Source organism: Ovis aries, chromosome 16 (assembly GCF_016772045.2).
Source record: "Ovis aries strain OAR_USU_Benz2616 breed Rambouillet chromosome 16, ARS-UI_Ramb_v3.0, whole genome shotgun sequence".
Lineage (NCBI taxonomy): Eukaryota > Metazoa > Chordata > Mammalia > Artiodactyla > Bovidae > Ovis > Ovis aries.
In genome coordinates, this window is record NC_056069.1 from 20901164 (window position 1) to 20924904 (window position 23741).

Genomic DNA, 23741 nt, shown 5'->3' on the forward strand with positions numbered 1-23741 from the left:
ATCTGTTCATGAGAACACGTCTTAATTAGGGCAACATGGTGAAGGGGAACAGACCAAAGCATTAGAATTTGATAGACCTAGCCTGGAATCAACCCCTTGACATCTATGATCTTGGACAAGCTATTTAATTTGTCAGACATGACTTAGCAAGTGAACAATAACAAAAACCTTTAGGTTTCTTGTATAAAACAGGAGTAATAATAAAGAGTTTGGTTGTTGTGGGAATTAGATATAAGGCATAGGTATATGTTCAATAAATGCTAGCTGCATATAATATTTACACAGCTTGATATTTGCTTATAGACATACAATTACTCCATGAGTATTCATTTCTTTTCCCAACTATACTATAGGTTCAATGAGCCAAAATCTTTGCTTTTGAGTGGTTCACAATCTAGTAGACCAGTTGGAATAACGTAGTGTCAAATCTATTTTCACACCCCCAGAATCATGGGCACATTAAGAGTTCCCAATGTTAAGAAAAAGAAGTAAGATTGTTTTGATCACAAAGAAAATAGACTACCACTGTGACTGAGGTGAGGAGAGAGCTAGGTGAAGGGTTCCTGGGTGGCTTATCCCTGAAGGGAGTGTGAGTGTCCACAGAATGGAGAATGAGCTCCCAGGCTGGACTGGGCTATGAAGAGAATTAGAGGTTTTGGGGAAATGGTAGATTACGGATGCATGCGTGCATGGAAGTTGCTTCAGTCGTGTCTGACCCTGTAACGCCCTGAAGTGTAGCCCATCAGGCCTCTCTGTCCATGGGGATTCTTCAGGCAACAATACTGGAGTAGGTTGCCACGCCCTTCTCCCCGGGGATCTTCCCAACCCAGCGATCGAACCTGCGTTTCCTATGTCTCCTGCATTGCAGGCAGATTCTTTACCGCTGAGCCACTGGGGAAGCCTGGATTATGGACGAGTAGAGACAAATTTGAACAGATTTATAGGTCAGGGGCTTTTTAGTGAAGTTAATGGTAACTGAGAAGCACAAGGAGGTATCAGAGTAGAAGCAGTTCAGAGAGCCAAATTGGGCTTTGCAAGGCTCAGAAAAGAGCAACTTTCATGCAGAAGACCTGAACAGATGCAACCGAACTTCAGTGTACACGAGTGAACTCTGGCCTGGTACTATCACTGAGGGTTTTGAAATATTTTTGTAAGTATGAGATTATAATTCTCAAAAATGTATATTATTTGAAGTATATCTGTTTTATATTAAGGACAGATGACTTTACATCTGTACAGAGCGATTCTTTCAAGAACCTAAATTGAGAAACTGCTAGAAATTATAGGATTGCATTTATACACCATGTTGGTGTTTTACCTAAACAATCACAACCACCTTTAAACATTCCTAAGATTAATGGCAGGAGCTGTCAGCCAGAGAAATAACAGTTCTTCCGTATTAGCAGAAAGAACATGGTCACAAAGGTAAGAGATGTATAGCTACCAAATTAATTTTCAGTTCATCAAAGTCCATAAAAACAAAGAGACCTTTCTTAGGCCTGGATCTGAAAGTTATCTCCATATAATAACCAGTTGCTTAAAGCTCAAAGGAAGAGAATGTGAAGCAATAAACACAGCTCTTTCTGTCTCCATATACAGGGCTGCATGCTTCTAAAGAGGGATCCACCCAACAAAAGTATCTTTGGGAACCAGTAGAGCAGCAATGGGAACTGGGTCTATTTTTCCAAGTTCTTTTCTGAGTTCTAATTAGACTTTGAAAACTCCATAATGAGAATAAGTAAAATCTAATAGTCTACTGTAAGCTGCCGAAGAGGATATCTACCTGTATGTATACCTGCATCTTTGAATTTTATTCCTAAGAGCTTTAAGATATGAAAGGACATCTGCTATATTTATTATATACAGATATCTTAAGGGATCTTTCCTTTAAAAAAAATATAAGTGTTTTACTCCAAGATTTGTCTTTCTTTCAGCTTTCCATATTTGAGGAGGCAAGCTTATCATCAGTCCTACAAATCAACCCTGGCACCAGCAACAAATGTTAGTAGGTGTTGGAATTGTATCAGGAGAAGACAGAAAGCTAAATTCTTGGGAAACATCCATTTATAGCTCAAATCCATCTGAGTGGCAGAGGTACAAAAGAACAGAGAAAGGGGACCAAAACTCACTATAAAAGCATTCTACCATGGTGCCCATACATTACATGATGTACAAAAAATACTATATAACTCTCTATTGGTATAGTCAACTTTTTTTGTTACTTCATCTCTTATTTATTTCAAACCTGCTACCCATATGTACTTTTTCTTCTGCTTGTCACTTGCTATTCTCCTCAGTTATCACAACCGTTTAGTTAAGGAATCTCTGATCTTCTACAGGGGATGAGGAAGAGGCAGAAAGCCAGGTACACAGTCTCAAAACTTATTGAAGAACCTTCTCCTTAGGGAAAAACCCTGTTTAAAATAAATACTTTATTTCATGTGTCTTGCTGTGTTGGACTGTGTGGTAAACATAACTCTTATTGCTGAAAGCACAAAGTCTGAGGAGATTAAATAGACACTTTACAAAATTTAGCTAGGGCATTATGAAGGGATAAACCTAAGCTTTCTCTATAATATGCTTTAAAATGACCAGGGCAGGCTGCTTCCTGTGACTTGAAAAGGCTAGTTTCAGTTTGCCTATTTCGTCAATTAGAAAAGTGTCAGAGAAGGACTCAGAGACTTGCTCCAGGTCACACAGACCGTACAAGACAGAGCCAGACTTTCTACTGAGTGTTCCTTACCACAACAGACCGACATTTGGATTTTCCTTCTTCTGAAGAATCTTGAGAAGCATCAAATGACAACAAGGTCTAATTCAGTCTCCACACCTTAGAGAGGCATAACTCTCTTGGCCTTTGAACTAGAATGTGCTGTGGCAAAGAACCTGGCAATGGGGGCTGATGGACCCCCATGGGATCGGAACAAGGCAGAAAGCGTTTGCCTCACACACGTACACAGTCAATGTCCTAGGCTGAAGGATGCTGTCGGTTCAAAGTCACTTACCCAAATCTGGAGCTTAATTCTCTTTTCATTTTTGAATACAGTTTTGACTTTGAAATCGATCCCAACTGTGCTGACGAACGCAGATGTAAAGGAGTCATCCGCGTAACGGAAGAGAAAAGATGTCTTCCCCACGCTGCTATTGCCAATGATGAGCAGCTTGAACATGTAGTCGAAGTTCTGATCAGAGGAGTCTTTCTGGCCATACCTGGCATCTTGGGCAGAGGCCATCTGTGGGGAAAACACAAAAGAGGTGTGGATGAGTCTTCCGTTTGCTATGAAGCTAGCAGCACATTCATTATTGGCCTTGCCAGAAACAGATGTCAGACCACTTAGGAAAGAAGTTGAGAGAGCTCCCCAGCCTTCCTCTGATGCTGGTATCCATGGCAATAATTCCCTGCTGGAAGACAGAAAAGCAAATCTTACGGCTCTTTCCAGCTGTGTTAGTGTTTGTCACTGCTCAGCATTCAGAGCGAATCAAAGACACCAAAGGAGATGTAACATGAAAAGCGAAGATATGAGGGCATGCAGATTCTGGAACTTTGTCATTCCAGTGACAGCGACACCAAAGTGGCTGAGCAGCAGGGTGCTTTTTCCTGAGTTATCTGAATTATTAGGGTCTCTCTTATTTTCTAGGGAAGCATACCCAAAGCCTATCTCTATTTCATCTATTGATATCACTTTAAATCACCATCCTTACATACATGATCAATCTCTTTCAAATAAAAAATAATGATAATGGCAAATACACATGGTTCAAACAATGTGCCAGGAACTGTTAACCCTCATCACAACCCTATAAGTGGGTGCCTTTATTATTTCTGTATTATAAGGAGACAGTTGAGGCTCAGAGATACTAAGTAATTTGCTCAATTTCACACACTTTGTAAGTAGTAGAGGGAGGATTCAAATCAACCAGTGTGGTGCCAGGGCTCACGTCCTTAACACCTCCCAGCCTGGTTCCCAAAGAGAACTAAGGCAGTGTGCTCATATGCTCTGAAGACAATGTAGGAAAGATTCATTGTGGGTGCGTTCACGAAGAACTCTACCTGGGTTCAAACCTGGGTTCCACCACTGACTGGCTCTGGAATACTGAGGTTTTTTTTTATTTTAAATCAGTGAACCTCAGTTTCCTCTCTTCTACGAAATGGGAAAAAAAGTACTATCCAGCCTGAAACACTTGTGAAAGCAATCGACGGTAAATCTGTATGACAGATGTATAAAGAAACCAGCACAGAATAGAGAATCATCTCTATAACAATTAAAGATCCTCTGGGTGGGTTTTCCCTCACCTTTTTTCGATGACCATTTTAACATCTACCAAAAATCCTGCTGCATTACTGTAAGTGACATCTGGCTCCATATAGAAACGAGGCAGTAAGAGGGTGAATCCCACTGATCAGTACATTTACCCGATTATCTTCGCTGATGCTATGAATTCTTTGTTTGCTGTGTTCGTTAATACAGTAGCTACTAGTCGCATATATCTGTTTATATTTAAACTAAATAAAATTAAAAATTCAGTTCCTCATCCATACTAGCCACATTTCAAATGCACAAGAGCTACTTGAGGTCAGTGGCTACAACATGGGATAGTGCAGGTCCAGGGCACGGTCATAACTGCAGAAAGTTCTATTGTCTGGCTAAAGTCTTTGGCTAGACAGTCTTTTTTCATTCCTTATAAAATCTGATTAATAAGTACTCCTCCTATTGGTGGTGGTTTAGTTGCTAAGTTGTGTCTGACTCTTGCGACAGCATGAACTGCAGCCCACCAGGCTCCTGGGTCCATAGCATTTTAAAAGCAAGAATATTGGAGTGGGTTGCCATTTCCTTCCCCAGCAGATCTTCCTAACCTGGGGATCGAACCTGGGTCTCCTGCGCTGCAGGCAGATTCTCTACCAACTGAGCTACCAGGGAAATCCCTTCTCTCTATTAGGGGGATGGCAAAGAGGTGGCAAAAGTACACAGAAGAACTGTACAAAAAAGATCTTCATGACCCAGATAACCACGTTGGTGTAATCACTACCTAGAACCAGACATCCTGGAATGCAAAGTCAAGTGAGCCTTAGGAAGCCTCACTATGAACAAAGCTAGGAGAGGTGACGGAATTTCAGTTGAGATATTTCAAATCCTGAAAGATGATGCTGTCAAAGTGCTGCACTCAATATGCCAGCAAATTTGGAAAACTCAGCAGTGGCCACAGGACTGGAAAAAGGTCAGTTTTCATTGCAATCCCAAAGAAAGGCAGTGCCAAAGAATGCTCAAACTACTGCACAAGTGCACTCATCTCACACCCTAGCACAATAATGCTCAAAATTCTCCAAGCCAGGCTTCAACAGTACATGAATCGTGAACTTCCAGATGTACAAGCTGGATTTAGAAAAGGCAGAGGAACCAGAGATCAAATTGCCAACATCCATTGGATCATCAAAAAAGTGTGAGAGTTCAAGAAAAACATCTACTTCGGCTTTATTGACTATGCCAAAGACTTTGACTGTGTGGATCACAATAAACTGTGGAAAATTCTGAAAGAGACGGGAATACCAGACCACCTGACCTGCCTTTTGAGAAATTTGTATGCAGGTCAGGAAGTAACAGTTAGAACTGGACATGGAACAACAGACTAGTTGCAAATAGGTAAAGGAGTACGTCAAGGCTGTATATTGTCACCCTGCTTATTTAATTTCTATGCAGAGTACCTCATGAGAAACACTGGGCTGGAGGAAGCACAAGCTGTAATCAAGACTGTCAAGAGAAATACCAATAACCTCAAATATGCAGATGACACCAACCTTATGGCAGAAAGCGAAGGAGAACTAAAGAGCCTCCTGATGAAAGTGAAAGAGGAGAGTGAAAAAGTTGACTTAAAACTCAACATTCAGAAAATGAAGATCATGGCATCTGGTCCCATCACTTCATGGCAAATAGATGGGGAAGCATTGGAAACAGTGACAGACTTTATTTTGGGGGGTTCCAAAATCACTGCAGATGGTGACTGCAGCCATGAAATTAAAAGACGCTTGCTCCTTGGAAGAAAAGTTATGACCAATCTAGACAGCATATTAAAAAGCAGAGACATTACTTGGCCAACAAAGGTCCATCTAGTCAAAGCTATGGTTTTTCCAGTAGTCATATATGGATGTGAGAATTGGACTATAAAGAAAGCTGAGCACTGAAGAAATGATCCTTTTGAACTGTGGTGTTACAGAAGACTTTTGAGAGCCCCTTGGACTGCAAGGAGATCCAACCAGTCCATCCTGAAGGAAATCAGTCCTGAATATTCATTGGAAGGACTGACGCTGAAGTTGAAACTCCAATACTTTGGCCACCCGATGCAAAGAACTGACTCATTTGAAAAGACTCTGATGCTGGGTAAGATTGAAGGTGGGAGGATAAGGGGACAACAGAGGATGAGATGGTTGGATGGCATCACAACTCAATGGACATGAGTCTGAGTAATCTCTGGGAATTGGTGATGGACAGGGAAGCCTGGCATGCTGCAGTCCATGGGGTCGCAAAGAGTTAGACATGACTAAGTGACTGAACTGTACTGAAAGAGAAAAGCCCCAGAAGACAGTTGAACACTAGAAACAATATACAGTGCTCAGTCTCATCTAAGACCACACTGGCTGCTGAAGTCAGAGCTGTGTATGTGTTAAAGAACTGAGGGGAAAAGAAAACGAGAGACGGTGCGATAATGTATTTCCTTTTTATAAATACTGCCAGTAGGAGAGCACAACCATATGAACAAGAATAAAAGCAAAAAGAAAATCTGTGTATATTATGAAACTTAAGGGCAGTAAACATTCTGATTGCATTTCACACTTTCTTAATAAATATAAGCTTAAGCATTTCTCTATTTTATGTCCACAGAACCACACAGATGTCTTCAGTAAATACAACTGTTATGATTGTTTATCAGTGGGGAAAACTGGGCCAGTAAAACAGGCATGTATCATCATTTTCCTTTCTGACCCAGGAACCTACATGCTAAGGTAAACTTCACCCAACACAAGCAGTCTGCCAAGAACAAAAATAGGATTATAATTCTTGACTATTGGTTTGAACAATGATGTCTTGCTCTGACAAGTTTTGACACCCCAGAAAGCCAGGTAACTGTTTCGTTTGACACTCCTATTCCTACAGACATAAGCCTTTCACCAATCAAGATTCTCCCCTTATGGAGGTGCTAAGCTTCACCAGGCCTGCAATTGGTCGTTGTTAAGAAGATCTTTTTACCATCTTTTATGTGAACTGGCCCAGATACTAGGTTCTGAATTAAGTGTGTTCAGTTACGCCATAGTCAGAAAACAACTCTGAGTATTCTAGATCTGCTCATTTTCTCAGCCTGATTACCTACCTACCATCACCCTGAGGTGGGATTCTAACTGAGTCCTGTGGATTTCTAGGATGCCTCGAAAGAAAATATGATAAAGAAAGCTGATCAATCCCAAGTCCTAGTCCAAAATTAGACCAACTCCAAAATCTGCAGAAATATAGGCGTCATCATTATGTATACATTTTAAATGTAACTGCAGAGATTTACACAGAGAAAACCATACTGGAATTTTCTCCAGCATAAGAAATAGAAGATGTTCAATTTTAAAGGCTGATTATATCAGTTGCAGTGGCCGCAAATAAGATGGCAGGAGTACAGAGGATGAGCGGGGATGAGGCTGGTGGATATGTGGGTCTAGATCCTCCAAAGGATTAATTAGAAGACCAAAGGATTAATTAGAAGAGTCTGTCAACCTGCTAACCTTGAAGATGGTTTGTGGTTTCTTTAAACTATTTCCTGATTTATATCCCCAGTAGGATTCATCCAACTCTTTGAGACCCCATGGACTGTAGCTCACCAGGCTACTCTGGCCATAGAATTCTCCAGGCAAGAATACTGGAGGGGGTTGCCATTCCCTTTTCCAGGGAATCTTCTCTTCTTCAGGGATCAAACCCTGGTCTCCTGCATTGCAGGCAGATTCTTTATCATCTGCATCACCAAGGAAGCCCCATAAGATTCACAGTGAGTCCCAAAGATGTGCCTTCAGAATGCATATGTGTTTCATTAAACTTTAGAATAATGAAATAAATCCTGGCATATAGAATGGAGTAGACTGCCCTAATCTTGCCGAGGATAGAAATGAAGCAATTTTTATTTACAAAACAGAAACAGTCACAAATGTAGAAAATAATCTTAGAGTTACCAGGAAGGAAAGGGGGAGAGGGATAAATTGGATGATTGGGACTGACATATACACACTAGTATAAAACAGGTAACGAATAAAGACCTACTGTATAGCACAGGGAACTCAACTCAATACTGTGTAATGACCTGTATGGGGAAAAAAGCCTAAGAGAGTGGATATATGTATATGTATAACTGACGCATTGTGCTGTACACCTGAAAGCAACGTAACATTGTAAACTGACAATACCCCAATAAAAAATGAAGCAATCTGACAGCATATGAATGTCAAAGGGACATACAGTCACTATGTAAGTTTGCCTACCCTTTTAAATACGCTCATGTGAACGTTTCTGAAACGTTCATGGGAAAATATGAAAACATGAGTGGGCATGAAGGAAGTCCCAGAGAGCAAACTGGATTTTATAAAAGATAGATATGAGAAAAGCCTTTTAATTGCATTAATCTTAAATTAATTAAAAGAATCATAAAGTGGGAAAGACTCCTGAGGGTTGTCCTTCTTCCACTTAGTGCAGTGTCCCTCTTGCTGGCATGACGCTGGTATTCTAGCCTAGCCCTCCCCATCAAGTGACAGAAAGTTCGCTAGGCTGTGAAACAGCCTACTTCACTGATGAACAACTACAATTGTTAAAATTTTCTTCCATAAATTTGAGTTAAAATCTACTTCCTTATAGCTTCTGTTCATGTGTTCTGCCTTCAGAATCAAAGAGAGTTGACTCATTTACCCTCTGAAAAAACTTCAGGTGTCAGAATCACAGCTCTGTAAGCATCCTCTCCTCCTGACTGGATAACCTCAGCTTCTTTAGCCCCTCTGTTCCACATGCTGCTGCTGCTGCTGCTAAGTCGCTTCAGTTGTGTCCGACTCTGTGCGACCTCAGAGATGGCAGCCCACCAGGCTCCCCCATCCTGGGATTCTACAGGCAAGAACACTGGAGTGGGTTGCCATTTCCTTCTCCAATGCATAAAAGTGAAAAGTGGAAGTGAAGCCGCTCAGTCGTGTCCGACTCTTAGCGACCCCATGGACTGCAGCCTACCAGGCTCCTCTGTCCATGGGATTTTCCAGGCAAGAGTACTGGAGTGGGGTGCCATTGCCTTATCCCTGTTCCACATGGGACGTGCTCAAAACAGCCCACACATCTGGGTTAAAGCTGACATCTCTGCAGATGTCAAAATCCCATGCATGGCTCCTACAATTGGTCACAATATTCCAGATATTTATCTGGTCAGTGCAGAGTATAATAATATTCTTATGTCCTATCACACTTGACTTAACAATAAAGTAATTCTCAAATGTTCAGCACCTTTTTTCACATTCACTGTTAAAAATGTGGGTCTCCCCTATCCTGATCCTATGCCTTGGCAAGGTACTTTTTAATGAAAGTGTCAACCTTTATATGTTTTCTATTACACTTCCTTTTGCTTGTTTTGATTTCCAATTCTGTTCTGTTCTGATAACTTTATGTCCTTTCATCAAAAATATTAGTTATCCCTTCCAGGTCTCATTCCTAAGTTTTAATCAGTATACATTTTATATATACTCACTTAAGATGCTAATCAAAATGCTAATAAGTTGGTAGATAAATAACAATTTTTTTACCCTGCTGAATGTATAAATCTATGAATGAGACCTCTACAATATGTCCTTAAGGACCTTGGCAAGTTTGAAGCAAATTTTTAACCTCTGGGAGTTAGCGACTTGAAAAGGCACTGTGCTGGCCCTCTGGGTGTGCCTTGGTTCAAGAGCAAGTGAACAATCATATATTTAATTGATGTGTCATTTTTAATTTCAATTATAGTTTCCCCAGAAGTCCTACTGACCAGGGAGCAAGCAGATTACCTTTGACGAGCACAGGCAACCACAGTCTACTTCAGAATTTTTGAACATTCAGTTCAGTTCAGTTCAGTCGCTCAGTGGTGTCCAACTCTGCGACCCCATGAATCGCAGCACGCCAGGCCTCCCTGTCCATCACCATTTCCTGGAGTTCACTGAGACTCACGTCCATCAAGTCTGTGATGCCATCCAGCCATCTCATCCTCGGTCATCCCCTTCTCCTCCTGCCCCCAATCCCTCCCAGCATCAGAGTCTTTTCCAATGAGTCAACTCTTCGCATGAGGTGGCCAAAGTACTGGAGCTTCAGCTTCAGTATCATTCCTTCCAAAGAAATCCCAGGGTTGATCTCCTTCAGAATGGACTGGTAGGATCTCCTTGCAGTCCAAGGGACTCTCAAGAGTCTTCTCCAATACCACAGTTCAAAAGCATCATTAGCTTTTCCAAATAAATAAGAAAGCCAAATTGTCTGCAGGAATTCCCTTTGGTGCTTAAGAAACTAAACTACACTAAGCCATTTTGTGCATCTGATGAGAAGAACAGGAGGAAGTCATTTTAAATGTACTATGTTCCATCTACTACTACTAGTAACAGCCTGAAGGTCAGTGGGAAGAAGAATGAGGGTAAATTATTCAGAAAATGAAATGCAATTCTTTGAAACTGGAAGAGTGAAAGTAAGGATGAGCCTTATATATGAGAAGTATGGAAATACATAAATTAGTTTCAAATCTCAGTTGTTACCTGAGGGAAAAGAAAAGGGTAATAAAAGGAATTATTTCTGAGATTTCCAAAGGAAAGACTAAATTTTAAAAACCAAGAAGGAAATATTAAAATACAGGATTTTCAAACACCTGTCACCTGGCCCCTGGTGGTTTTTCCTGGCGAAGGGCTCCTCTCTGCTTGGTTTGCCTGCCTCTGTGTTTGTCTCTTTAGAATGGATTGTAACTGTGATGTTCTTTGCAGTCTCCAGCCAACAGTTTCTCTGTGTGTCTGCTACTGTTTGCTCTGGCGAGAGCCAGCTGAGAAGCAATAAACACTATCCGTGTCACTGCAGACCCATCACCACTAAGCTGAAAAGATGCTGTCCAGGGAACTGGAAGTTGCCAGGACACTCGAGGGCAAATAGTGGCTTTTCTGGTTTCTGAAGTAAAGGACCTAGGAAGTAAAGTAGCATTGGGAAATTGTCTCTTTTCTTTGTGTTGGAAGGGAATGAATTACTATTTCATGGGACTCCTGGGGAATGTATATGATGGTACACCAAATTATAGTTACACTTCCAAGATGCAAGTTGCTCTAAGTTTTAAGGATATTCCTCAAGATCAGTTTCACAGAAATTCTTGCAGACTGCATCTGGATCTCTATTCCATGCATAGCTTCTTTAGTACATGTGGATAACACAGAGCAGATGCACAGGAAAATGGTGAAATAACTGTAACAACAGCTCTTACAGACACTGTACTACGTGCTTTACACATATTATCATATCTCATCCTTTCATGACCCCCAGACATCAATATCTAACTGTTAGCACCTCCTTGTTAGAGGAACGGAATGTCCTGAGTGTATTTCAGAAAGGCTACCTTTCCTCAGCCCCCGATAGAAGCACAAGGGAATTTTTTTTTCCCAACCTTAACGATGAGAGTTTAGCAGAGCTCTTGGAGGTAAAATTCAAAACTCTGTGAGGCCCCCTGGAGTTTTTATCTCTTAGACTTGTCCACGTGGCACCTCTAGCAATTCATCAACTACAGGCCACGTTTTCTTCATCAATTACATTTAGGTTTTCCTCCCATAGTACTGATCCCCGTGGAGGTTTCTGTTCCAGTAAATTGTGATTCTCCCCAGTCTGGTGGCAGCATTTTCCCCTGTGACCTCAATTCTCTGATGTATCTAAGAAGAGTTGTTAATTTTCAGTTTGTTCAGCTTTTCTCTTATATGAGGATAGGAGTGACCACTTCCAAGGTCCCTCTATACTTAATAGGAAACTTGAAGCCATTATCCCCATTATCCCCATTTTAAAGACAAAATCAAGAGTATCTGAAAAGAGCTGAAGTAGAAGGGGGTCCCTGTTTTTCAATAGGATATCCTGATTTCTCCGTGTACTGACTGAACCTTCATGACCTGGAGCAAATGGGTTATAATGTACTGTATAGCACAGAGAACTCTCCTGAATATTCTACAAAACCTAAATGGAAAAAGAATCTGAAAAAGAATGAATATACGTATAACTGAATCACTATGCTGTATACCTGAAACTAACATAACATTGTAAATCAACTTATGCCAATAAAATTAAAAAAAAAAAAGAATTACAGACATGCAGGCTCAGCTATTTCACTCTTCTCTTCATCAAACCAACAAGTTTCAATCACAGAGAATATTGAAAGAGGTATGGGTCCTTCTTTTTCCCACTTCTAGAAAAAAAAAAAAATCCATTCCTCTGTTGAAAAGAGGCAAGAGCTAAACTTGATATATTTTAAAATTCATTGTAACACTTTTCGTACCTCCTTTGAAATCTATAGATGTTTGTTACCACGGTGTCAAGAAAAAGGAAAAGAAGTTTATCAAAGCCTTTAAAAATGGTTCCTATTAGTATCAAACACAGAGAACCAGTGTTCTCAGCCCAAGCTGTAGTTCACTTCTGATTCCTGGTGTGTTACAGAGGGTTCCTGGTCGGGGAGAGCCTGCACAGGGCTGTGAAGCAGAGGGAGAAGGGGACGCTCAGATCACAGAGAGAGGACTGTGAGCATGATCTCCTGTGAAGGGAACGGTGGTGGCTGGGAGAGCTCTCCCTACTCCAGCGATTCAGTGCTGACAGCTGCAATGAAGCAGAGCTCAGCCCAGTAACTCCTGCACATCCTCATGGATGCTGAAGCCAGAGGGTCTTTAGTGCAGTCCTAATGAGCTGGGGAGCATCTAGCTGCTGGTAATGCAAGCTTTATAATCAAAGCATGAAAAGAGAAACACCATTGTACTTCTTTACGACCAGCTCTGAAATTATGTGCAGCAGACATCTGTGAAAAAGAGCATTCCACATTCTTGGTGTGATGTGGCTATAGGTAAAGAGCACATGCTGTTGGGTCAGACTGCCTGAGAAGGAATCCTCGGTCTTCTACTTGTACAAACTTGGGCAAGGTTTTTGTTTTAACAATCATAAGCTACAATTTCCTCATCTAGAAAATAGGAATGATAAAAATTCCTTAATTTTTTATTCCTGATACCACTACCACAATTTACAGGGCAATATACCTGATGTAATGAAAAGAAAAAGAAAAAGACAAAGCTACAACAGATAAAAGACCTCAGGAATGTACATCTAATTGACACTACATTGCATTAATCAATAGCTGCACTTTTTGCAAACTGTGGCTATGACAGTCCTGAACAAGAAGAGTTTCCTGTTTAAGCTGCAGTAACTTTTCTGACTATGGATCATCGTTCCTTCTGTGGCAGATTTTTACAGTTCCTCTAACGCATTTGGGACGACTGTCTCAAAGTAACCTGCAGCTTTCCTGACAAGTCCTCGTTCTCTCTCCTGCTAAGAACTGTAGCCCTTTTCTTCTGAGTTTTTAGAACCTTCTGCTATCATATCCACCACTTCCACCACCAAATCCATAACCACCACCATAGGGACTGCCTGAGCTTCTTCCACCAAAACTACCCCCTTTCATGGGTCCATAAATTGACTGCTGTTGTCCACTATAATTTCCAAAATCATTATAGTTTCCACCACCACCATAGTTACCTTTGTGTAGTTCAGTTTTTCTACATTTTAGTACAGAAACGTTAACAAAATGCAGTTTTGAAGGTGTTTCCTTGTGAGTTAACAAGTAAAGAAGATCATTGTTAATTACTATTTTGTATGAATTTTGCTAAAGTTAACTGTAAAGAAACACCTGCTGACTTGCAGTTTAAGGGGAATCTATTCTTCGCATTTCCAAACCATGACATGAATGGCTCTGACATGCAGAGAGAATACATATTTGTATGTTTGCATTGTCTGTTTTAGATAACAGAATTGGGTATTTAAATTAGCATATTTGTGAATTTAATAGCATTAAGATTTACCTTCAAATGAAAAATCTCAAAATTTCTATTTGGTTTTTGTGCATTTTCTTTCAAAATGTAATCATGATTTTAGTGTATTAGCTTTGCTGAGAGTCCTAGCTGTGTTTAGAACATCTCCATTCTACATTCACCTTGGTCACAAGTGAACTGCTGCCATAGTTTTATTTGGGTGTAAAGAATGTCTACTGCCCTCTGTTTAAATTCTGGGAAGGGGTAGTGAATGTTTCCCCTCTCCTCCTACCTTAGGAAACATTCTGAAAATGTTGAAAATACAAGACCACTAAGCCTGCTGTATCTGAGCAAATTAGTGGCTATCTTTTTTTCCTTTTTAGAGCACAAGAGGCCCGTAAATCTTCAGTTATTTTCCTTGGTTTAATATATATATATATTTTTTGATACAAGCTCTCAGAGCAAGGGAATAAAAATCATGCATTGTTGAACCATTAAAAAAAAAAAGAAAGAAAATTGGAATGATAGTGAAATCATCAAAGTAAAATTGTTGGCATGTGTAAAGTCCTTGAATAGAACATCCATCGTGATCTTTCTTATTCCTCTTATGTTGAAATGATATAGAAGCCACTCACCTTCTCCCAATTCTTACTCTTGCTGCTCTCTGAAATGAAATGCTTGATTTTATAACATAATCCCTCTCATTCCCTAACTTTAGAGTGCAAGAGACTTTGATACGCAACACCCCAACTCTGTACAGCTTAATAGTTAGCAAAATAAACACCTTGTGTTTATTCTCTCATTTTACTATTATGGCATGGAACAAAGAGCAGTCATCAAAACACATTTCGTGATAGAAGCGGACACTCTGCATACCTGTATGCAGATAGAAGTGTCTTGTAGTCTGGAGAGACTGTGGGGAGGGGAATGTGGTCAGTGGTCATGTGACCTGGTCATAGACCTGTGACCTATGACACTGCCTGCCACCCAATACTTTTGGAGAGTTTTTCGTTTTAACTAAATTCACGAAACTCTTGGGTGTGACCAGACTTTTGTGGAAATTGAAAGTGAGCTAATAAGCAGGCAGGATCCAAATAAAGTGAAAATGATAGTTGCCCAGTCATGTCCAACTCTTTTTGACCTCATGGAGTATGTAGCCCTCTGGGCTCCTCTGTCCATAGAATTCTCCAGGCAAAAATACTGGAGTGGGTAGCTATTCCCTTCTTCAGGGGATCCTCCTGACCCACGGATCAAATCTGGGTCTCCTGTACTGCAGGCAGATTCTTTACCATCCGAGCCACCAGGGAAGCCCAGAATCCAAGTAGCAAATGGTAAAAAAAAAAAAAAAAAAGCATGGGAAAGGGAGCTCCAGCATATAGGTGGCCAACAAGCATGTGAAAAGATGCCCAACATCACTAATTATTAGAGAAATGAAAATCAACACTTACAATGAGGAGAGGGTGTGGGAAAAAAGGGAACACCATTGGTGGGAATGTAAACTGATACAGTATGGAGGTTTTTCAAGAAACTAAAAATAGAGTTGCCATATGATCCAGTAATCCCACTCCCAAGCATATATACAGACAAAGTGATAATTCAAAAAGATACTTGTACCCCTATGCTCATAGCAGCACTATTCAAAATAACCAAGACATGGAAACAACTTAAGCGTCCATCAACAGATGAATAAAGAAGATGTGATACATATACACGGTGGAATATTACTCAGCTATAAAAAGGGATGAAATGCCATTTGCAGCAATATGGATGGACCTAGAGATTATCAATGTAAATGAAGTAAACGTGAAAGATAAATACCATATGATACTACTTACATGTAGAATCTAAAATATGACACAAATAAATTTACCTATGAAACAGACTCACAGAAAGAGAACAAGGTCCTATGTATAGCACCAGGAACTATACTCAATATCCTATGATAAGCCAAAGCTGAAAAGAATATGGAAAAGAATGTGAGCATTATATATATATAATTGAATCACTTTGCTGTTCAACAGAAATTAACATAATATTGTAAATCAATTATAGTTTAACAGATTTTAAAAAGAAAGGGGGCTCTAGGAACTAACTCCTAGTAGGGGGAAGCTCCCTTCTTTTGGGGCCTTGGAATAGGTTTTAGGTAAAGTTTCACCTAATCTCTGCTGTGCAATTTGATAAACCATCAAAGTCCACAGTAACATTATAGACAACAATACTGCATTATAAACATCAAAGTCTCTATGAGACTAGAACTTATCGTTCCCACCATGTACAAGAAATGATAATTATATGATATGTAGAGGTATTAGCTAACACGATCGTGGTGACTGTACTGTAATACACAAGAATATCAAGTCAAATTGTTGTACACCTTAAAGCTATACAATGTTATCAATATATTTCAATTCTATCTCAACAGAAACAAAAATTTTAAAGCCCACAATAAATAAACAGTATCTTGCATACAGGATGGTTATTTCCATCATTTGCTAACACCTCTCTGAAATCATGCAAAAGGTATCCACGAAAGTAAAATTCCAGATAGACAAAGAGAAGTAGCACAGAAAGGTCAACAGAAGTTTGGGATCTAGAAGTGCATGACTGGAGAAAAGGGAATCCTAGGCCTGCTAGGGAAGTCGACCAGCACCCAGGTGAGTCTGGAATGGCCTTAGGATTGAAGACATCAAGTGTCTTGCTCCTAGGGTGTGGCTAGAGTCACCAACTTTCTTGTTTGCCCAAAACTGAGGTGTTTCATGGTACACAGCAGAACATTCAGTGTTAAAATCTGCAAGCTGGGATGGCAGATCACACTAGATGTTTCTGGGTGGTGCAATCAGGAGGACTGGTTGAAAATCCAAGACCTTGCAAAGCCAAGCAACATCTTCTCCATATACAGCTCTTTTAAAACAAAATTAAGCCTAAAATATAAAAAAAATCATCAAACATTCTTGACATTCACACTTCCTAAATGTAGATGTCAATTTATAAAAATGAAAGAGCCTTTCTCTTAGCAACAAAATGTAAAAAATCCTTCAAAACTTTCTCATAGATATGGATAAAATATATATGCCTTCTCATCATTTCTTGGTAGCAAGAAATACCAGACATTGTGTTCTCATATACCTGCTCTCGGGCTTCCTTGGTAGCTCAGGCGGTAAAGAACCCGCCTGCAAATGCAGGAGGTAAAAGGATGGGAAGATGCCCTAAAGTAAGAAAAGGCAACCCACTCCAGTATTCTTGCCTGGAGAATCCCATGAACAGAGAAGCCTGGCGGGCTACAGTCCATGGGGCTGCAAAGAGTCAGACATGACAGAATAACATACACACACACATACCTGCTCTCTAGAGCTGGATATGTTTTTACTTAGGAATACAAAACTGAATCTTCACTACATCCAAGATTTCCAAACCTGGGAAACTCCTCCTGAATTCTGCAAAATTAGAATATTCAAATGGGGCCAGGTTCTAAATTATTAAAGCTCCCCATGTGATCTCTCTGGATCAGTCAGGTTTAGAATTTATTGGATTAACAAGTGTTGGCAGGGAAGCCGGGGCAGGTGCCCACTGTCAAGACCTCAGGATGTATGTACGAGGAGACTGAGCAATCTGACACTGGGTCCCGGATCCATGGGGACCCTAGAGCTCTCTATCAGCTGCCGTCTTCACCAGCCATCTCTTTCACTGATGGGAACAACAGATCTCGCCAGAATGTTGACTTGGCACAGAAAGTCTATACCCTAGAATGCCCAGCCTGCCCAGAAAAGCTGAATTCTGAGAAACGTTGTTACAATTAACTCTGCTCTGGTAGGAGTCAGAATCTTCTGAGGATCAGTGATACAACTCACCGAGAGCTCTCTGTCAGACTCGGAGAAGGCACCACCTAGGAGGAGGTAGCAATCCTGTTCTCAGCGCACACAAGGCTCTGAGGAACGTGGCCTGGACTTCCCTCATCAATCATTTTTTAAAATAACCCACAATTAGATTTTACTTCCCTCCATTCCATAAAAAGGGACCCAATAGCTAGAAGAGGCCAGTGTCTAAATTGAAACTATAAAATTAAGAATACCTCTTCCTGAGAAGAAGAAAAAGGCTAAACAATAGACGTATGTAAAAGAGCAGACATACATTAACAGTAGACATTTCTTTTTACCACATATGTACTATGCGGTAAAAAGAAAGAAAAAAAAACTCATAAAAACACCTAGTAAAATACTCTAAAAATCTCCAATGGGGAAAATAAAAACTAACTTTTAATATTAACATGTGCTTCCCCCCCCACCCCTGCAAATTTCATCATTAAACATTTACTTCATTAAATGTTTTTTAAACATTTTACAGATGTTTCATATTAGTTTTAAATACTTAAGCCCTTGAAAAATGCCTCCAGGGATATGCTATAGATTCCTTCAAAATCTGGACATTTCCCTTCCAGTCATGTACAGGGGGACAAACCCCATGACCCACACATTTATGAGACAATGGGACTATCCGGACCATTCTCGAGGAAACTGGGTTAGCAGCCTACATAGTTGTGTTTCCAGACTGTGCAATGGGAATGACGGACAGAGCCACTTTTATACTTATAATCATCTGGGCTTTTCATTCTGAAGCCACTGCTACTATTATTTACTACAAAGACCCAGCCTGCCCAAGCGTACTTATTAAAGAACGCTCACATGCACAGGTGTGTGTTTCCATTGTCGCCTTTCATCAGCCCTACTACTGACAGGTGTTCAGTGAATCAGTCAAAGGAAAAACTGCCTTTAACTGTAAACACCATAGATAAGGGTCACGGGGGGTCATATTTTGCTAATCAGTACTTAACATGGTCTTTCCTCAAGCTCTTTAATGGTCCTCAAGCTGTGGCTATTTTAGCAGGAACCATTCAACCTGTTGGCTCCCAAGAGTTTCTAGTTGATGAGACTCAGATGTGCATCTGAATTGCTCCCAACAAATAACAAGTAATTAAACTAAAAGCAGGAAAAAAAAATAAATAAATAAAAGCAGGTAGACTATGAGGAGGATCACCTCTTCAAGTTACCTTATAATTTGGGTTCCCAGACCTGAAAAGCTGAGCGTGTAGGAGCAAAGTGACCATGGTTTCAGGGTTTTCTCAGGTGGCCAAGTGGGCACAAAATGAGGCTCTTTTAGGTTCGCCAGGGCTAAATCCCGAATGCTGCACTCAATCCAATCAGCTTACTGAAGAGTTCATCAGGGAACTACTGACCCTGTCCTTTTACAGCTCACTAGGCAACTAGGAAAGCCAGAAAAATAACAACCTTAGATACACAGATAATACCATTCTAATGGCAGAAAGTGAAGAGGAACTACAGAGCCTCCTGATGAAGGTAAAAGAGGAGAGTGAAAAAGCTGGCTTGAAACTCAACATTCAAAAAACTAAGTCCATGACATCTGGTTCCATCACTTCATGGCAAATAGAAGGGGAAAAAGCGGAAACAGTGACAGATTTCATTTTCTTGGGCTTTAAGATCACTGCAAACAGTGACTGCAGCCATGAAGTTAAAAGACACTTGTTTCTTGGAAGGAAAGCTATGACAAACCTAGCTGCTGCTGCTGCTAAATCGCTTCAGTTGTGTCCGACTCTGTGCGACCCCATAGAGAGCAGCCCACCAGGCTCCCCCGTCCTAGACAGCATGTTAAAAAGCAGAGACATCACTATGGATGTGAGAGTTGGACCATAAAGAAGGCTGAGCACCAAAGAATTGATGCTTTTGAACTGTGGTGAGTCCCTTGGACTGCAAGGAGATCAAACCAGTCAATTTGAAAGGAAATCAACCCTGAACATTCACTGGAAGGACTGAAGCTGAAGCTTCAATACTTTGGTCACCTGATGCAGAGAGGCAACACTTTGGAAAAGACCTTCATGCTGGGAAAGATTGAAGGCAAAAGGAGAAGGGGGCAGCAGAGGATGAGATGGTTAGATAGCATCACCAACTCAATGGACATGAATTTGAGCAAATGCTGGGAGAAAGTGGAGGACAGAGGAGCCTGGCATGCCACAGTCTGTGGGGTCACAAAGAGTTGAACACAACTTAACAACTGACCAATAACAAGGCAAATGAAGACCTAGGACCTTGACTCCTATGGTTTCACTGTTTAGTGGACAGAAGAATATTTCATGACCCCAGTAAGACTGACATAACACTTCAAACCAATCTGAAACAAGTTGGTGTTGATGTTTCTTCAGAGTTAAAGCTGTTGACAAAGGGAAGCGATTATTGAAATGACTTTATTTTTATAATTTTGCACCTTGTTCAAATTTTTGAAACTGTCTTAAAGCCCACACTTCTATTTGAAAAACAAAAAGAAAAACATAATATCACAAAAACAACAATCATAGAAATATTAAATAATAAAAATTAAAATGTGAACATAAATATTTCCCCCATAAATCTATAAGGAATAATCAAGCACTAATATTATTTATATTTTTCTATAAAAGGCTCACTGTGCTTTCTTGGTTCTACACAATATTGTAAGTTAACCCTACCATAGGCTCTTCCAGTACTCAAATATCTCTTCCCAAAAGAGTGTTATCTATCTTCACTTGGCAATATAACATATTTTTAATGTAAAAGAAGTCAACATGGAGCCCAAAAGGAAAAACACAGTAACTGAAATAAACATTTCCTCAATGGGTTTATCAAAAGGCTGCAGATGGTAGCAAAAAGAGTCAATGACTTGAAGATAAATCAACAGATATTGTACAACTGACAAAGAGAAAGAAAAAAAGAAAAACATATAGCAGCCTAGAGATTTGTAGAACAATATCTGAAGTCTAACATACATGTAATTGGAGTCTCAGAAGAAAAAAGAAGGGGATAATGAGGTGGAAAAACATTTGAACATATGGCTAAATATCTTTCAAATTTGGTTAAAAGTATAAATTTACATATCTCAGAAGCTAATTCAAACCCCTAAGCTGACCCCAAAACAAAAAGCAAAATGCTGGTTTTAAATCCAATCATATTGATAAATGCAACATATGAGAATGAGTAAAAATCCCAACTAAAGGATATTTTCTAGAATGAATAAACTGCAAGGTCCAGTTATACTCAGACCATAAGATTCACACTTTAAATATAAAGTCACATATAAGTTTAAAGTAAAAATAGGGCTATATATATAATAGATAGATAGATATACACACACAGAGGCATAAATATGTGTGTGTGTAAGTATATGCATGAGATGCTATTAATAAAGAGTGTATTTATATAGACTTTAAGACAAGGAGCATTGCTAAAAATATAAAGTGAGATTTCATAACAAAAGCCGGGAAATTTTTTCAGGAAAACACAACAATTACATATGTGTGTGCACTTAATAAAAGATGTTCAAAATATATAAAGCTAAACTGAAAGGACTAAAAAAAATGACTATCATAATTGGAGATTTTAAAATCTTTTTCTCAGTAATTGATAGAATAACTAGGCCAAAAATAGTAAGGTTAGAGGTGATCTCAGCAACACCATGCAATACCATGATATTCCAACACAACTCAATACCACTCGACTTCACAACTGTTGCATGGAGCATTCACAGAGCACAAGGAATGCTCATGAAGATAGACCACACACTAGCCTAAAAACAAGCCTAAATTTTTTCCCAAAGACTAAAATCTTAAAGAATGTGTTCTCTGGTAGCAATAGAATTTAATTAGCCATCAATGTTGATAAACTATCTGGAAAAGATGCAGGTATTTGGAAAATTAAACAATATATCTCTAAACCCATTGATTAAGAAGAATATCACAAGAAGCAAATAGTTTGAAATAAAATATGATGCAAATACTACACTCAGAAATTTGTGAGTCAACTACTAAAGTTGTTGTTAAGAGATTTATCATTATAAATACCAGGCTTATTCTTAAAAAGGAACATTTAAACTCTATGATCTAAATTTCTACTTTAAGAAGCCTAATAAATAAAATGGTTCCATTAAAGTTAGTATAAAGAACATAGTTGTTTTTTCTTAAATCCCAAGTCAATAAAATAAAAAATAAATAACAAAAAAGTTAACAAAGGTCATTTGAAGACATTAATAATATTGATAAATATCTAGTAAGACTGAAAAAAGGGAGGTAGGGAGAAAGAAAATTTATGTTATCAAAGAGGGGATATCTTTACAGATCTAGAGAAATTAAAAGATGGTAAAATATTTTGAACAATTTTATGTCAATAAATTTGAAAAATTAGGTGAAAAACACAATTTACCAAAACCAACCTAAGATGAAAGAGAAAATGTTATATAGGCATAAATACTTTTCTCCTGCAGTGATACTGAATGTTCAAAACAACACTCAATCATTACTTAACAAGTCAGAAATCTGGACACAGGGTAACTTAGCTAGGTCCTCTGCTCATACTGCTGAGGCCTTACAAGATGAAAATCAATGTGTCAGCTGGGCTGGGCTCCTACCTGGCTGTTCTGGGGAAGATTCCACTTTCAAGTTTTTACAAGTTGTTGGCAGAATTCAGTTGCTTGTGGTTACAGGACTGAGATCCCTATTTACTTGATATATAGCCTTCTTTATCTTTAAGCCAACAATCCTCATGCTTCAAACTTGTGACTTCCTCTTCTGCCACATCTGTCTGACTCCAGCAAGAGAAAATTCTCTGCTTTTATTGGCTCAGGTAATTAGATTGGACCCACTTGAGAATCAGGTCAATCTTATTTTAAAATACACAGCATGACTTCTATTTGCAAAGGCTCTTTCGTTATGTAACATAATTTACTGGTGTGTTCCAGAGATTAGGCCACAGACATCTCAGCATGGGTATGGAGAAGGCGATTCTGCTACATCCATTTCTGCTTTATTGACTGTGCCGAAGCCTTTGACTGTGTGGATCACAATAAACTGTGAAAAATTCTGAAAGAGATGGGAATACCTGACCTACCTCTTGAGAAATCTGTATGCAGGTCAGGAAGTAACAGTTAGAATTGGACATGGAACAACAGACTGGTTCCAAATAGGAAAAGGAGTACATCAAGGCTGTATATTGTCACCCTGCTTATTTAACTTATATGCAGAGTACATCATGAGAAACACTGGACTGGAAGAAGCACAAGCTGGAATCAAGATTGCCAGGAGAAATATCAATAACCTCAGATATGCAGATGACACCACCCTTATGGCAGAAAGTGAAGAGGAACTAAAAAGCCTCTTGATGAAAGTGAAAGAGGAGAGTGAAAAAGTTGGCTTAAAGCTCAACATTCAGAAAAAGAAGATCATGGCATCCGGTCCCATCACTTCATGGGATATAGATGGGGAAACAGTGGAAACAGTGTCAGACTTTATTTTGGGGGGCTCCAAAATCACTGCAGATGGTGATTGCAGCCATGAAATTAAAAGACGCTTACTCCTTGGAAGAAAAATTATGACCAACCTAGATAGCATATTCAAAAGCAGAGACATTACTTTGCCGACTAAGGTCCGTCTAGTCAAGGCTATGGTTTTTCCAGTGGTCATGTATGGATGTGAGAGTTGGACTGTGAAGAAGGCTGAGTGCTGAAGAATTGATGCTTTTGAACTGTGGTGTTGGAGAAGACTCTTGAGAGTCCCTTGGACTGCAAGGAGATCCAACCAGTCCATTCTGAAGGAGATCAGCCCTGGGATTTCTTTGGAAGGACTGATGCCAAAGCTGAAACTCCAGTACTTTGGCCACCT

General features: G+C 39.6%; 1 protein-coding gene across 2 annotated transcripts in view; it reads right to left on the reverse strand.

The window, feature by feature from the left end:
- Window positions 1-23741, reverse strand: part of RAB3C (RAB3C, member RAS oncogene family) — a 298855-nt gene that overhangs the window by 266979 nt on the left and 8135 nt on the right. For both annotated transcript variants that reach the window (XM_012096890.5, XM_004016962.6), the window contains exon 2: window positions 3006-3233. In XM_012096890.5, coding sequence (XP_011952280.1) covers window positions 3006-3233 — 228 coding nt within the window. The remainder of the gene's footprint in view (window positions 1-3005; window positions 3234-23741) is intronic.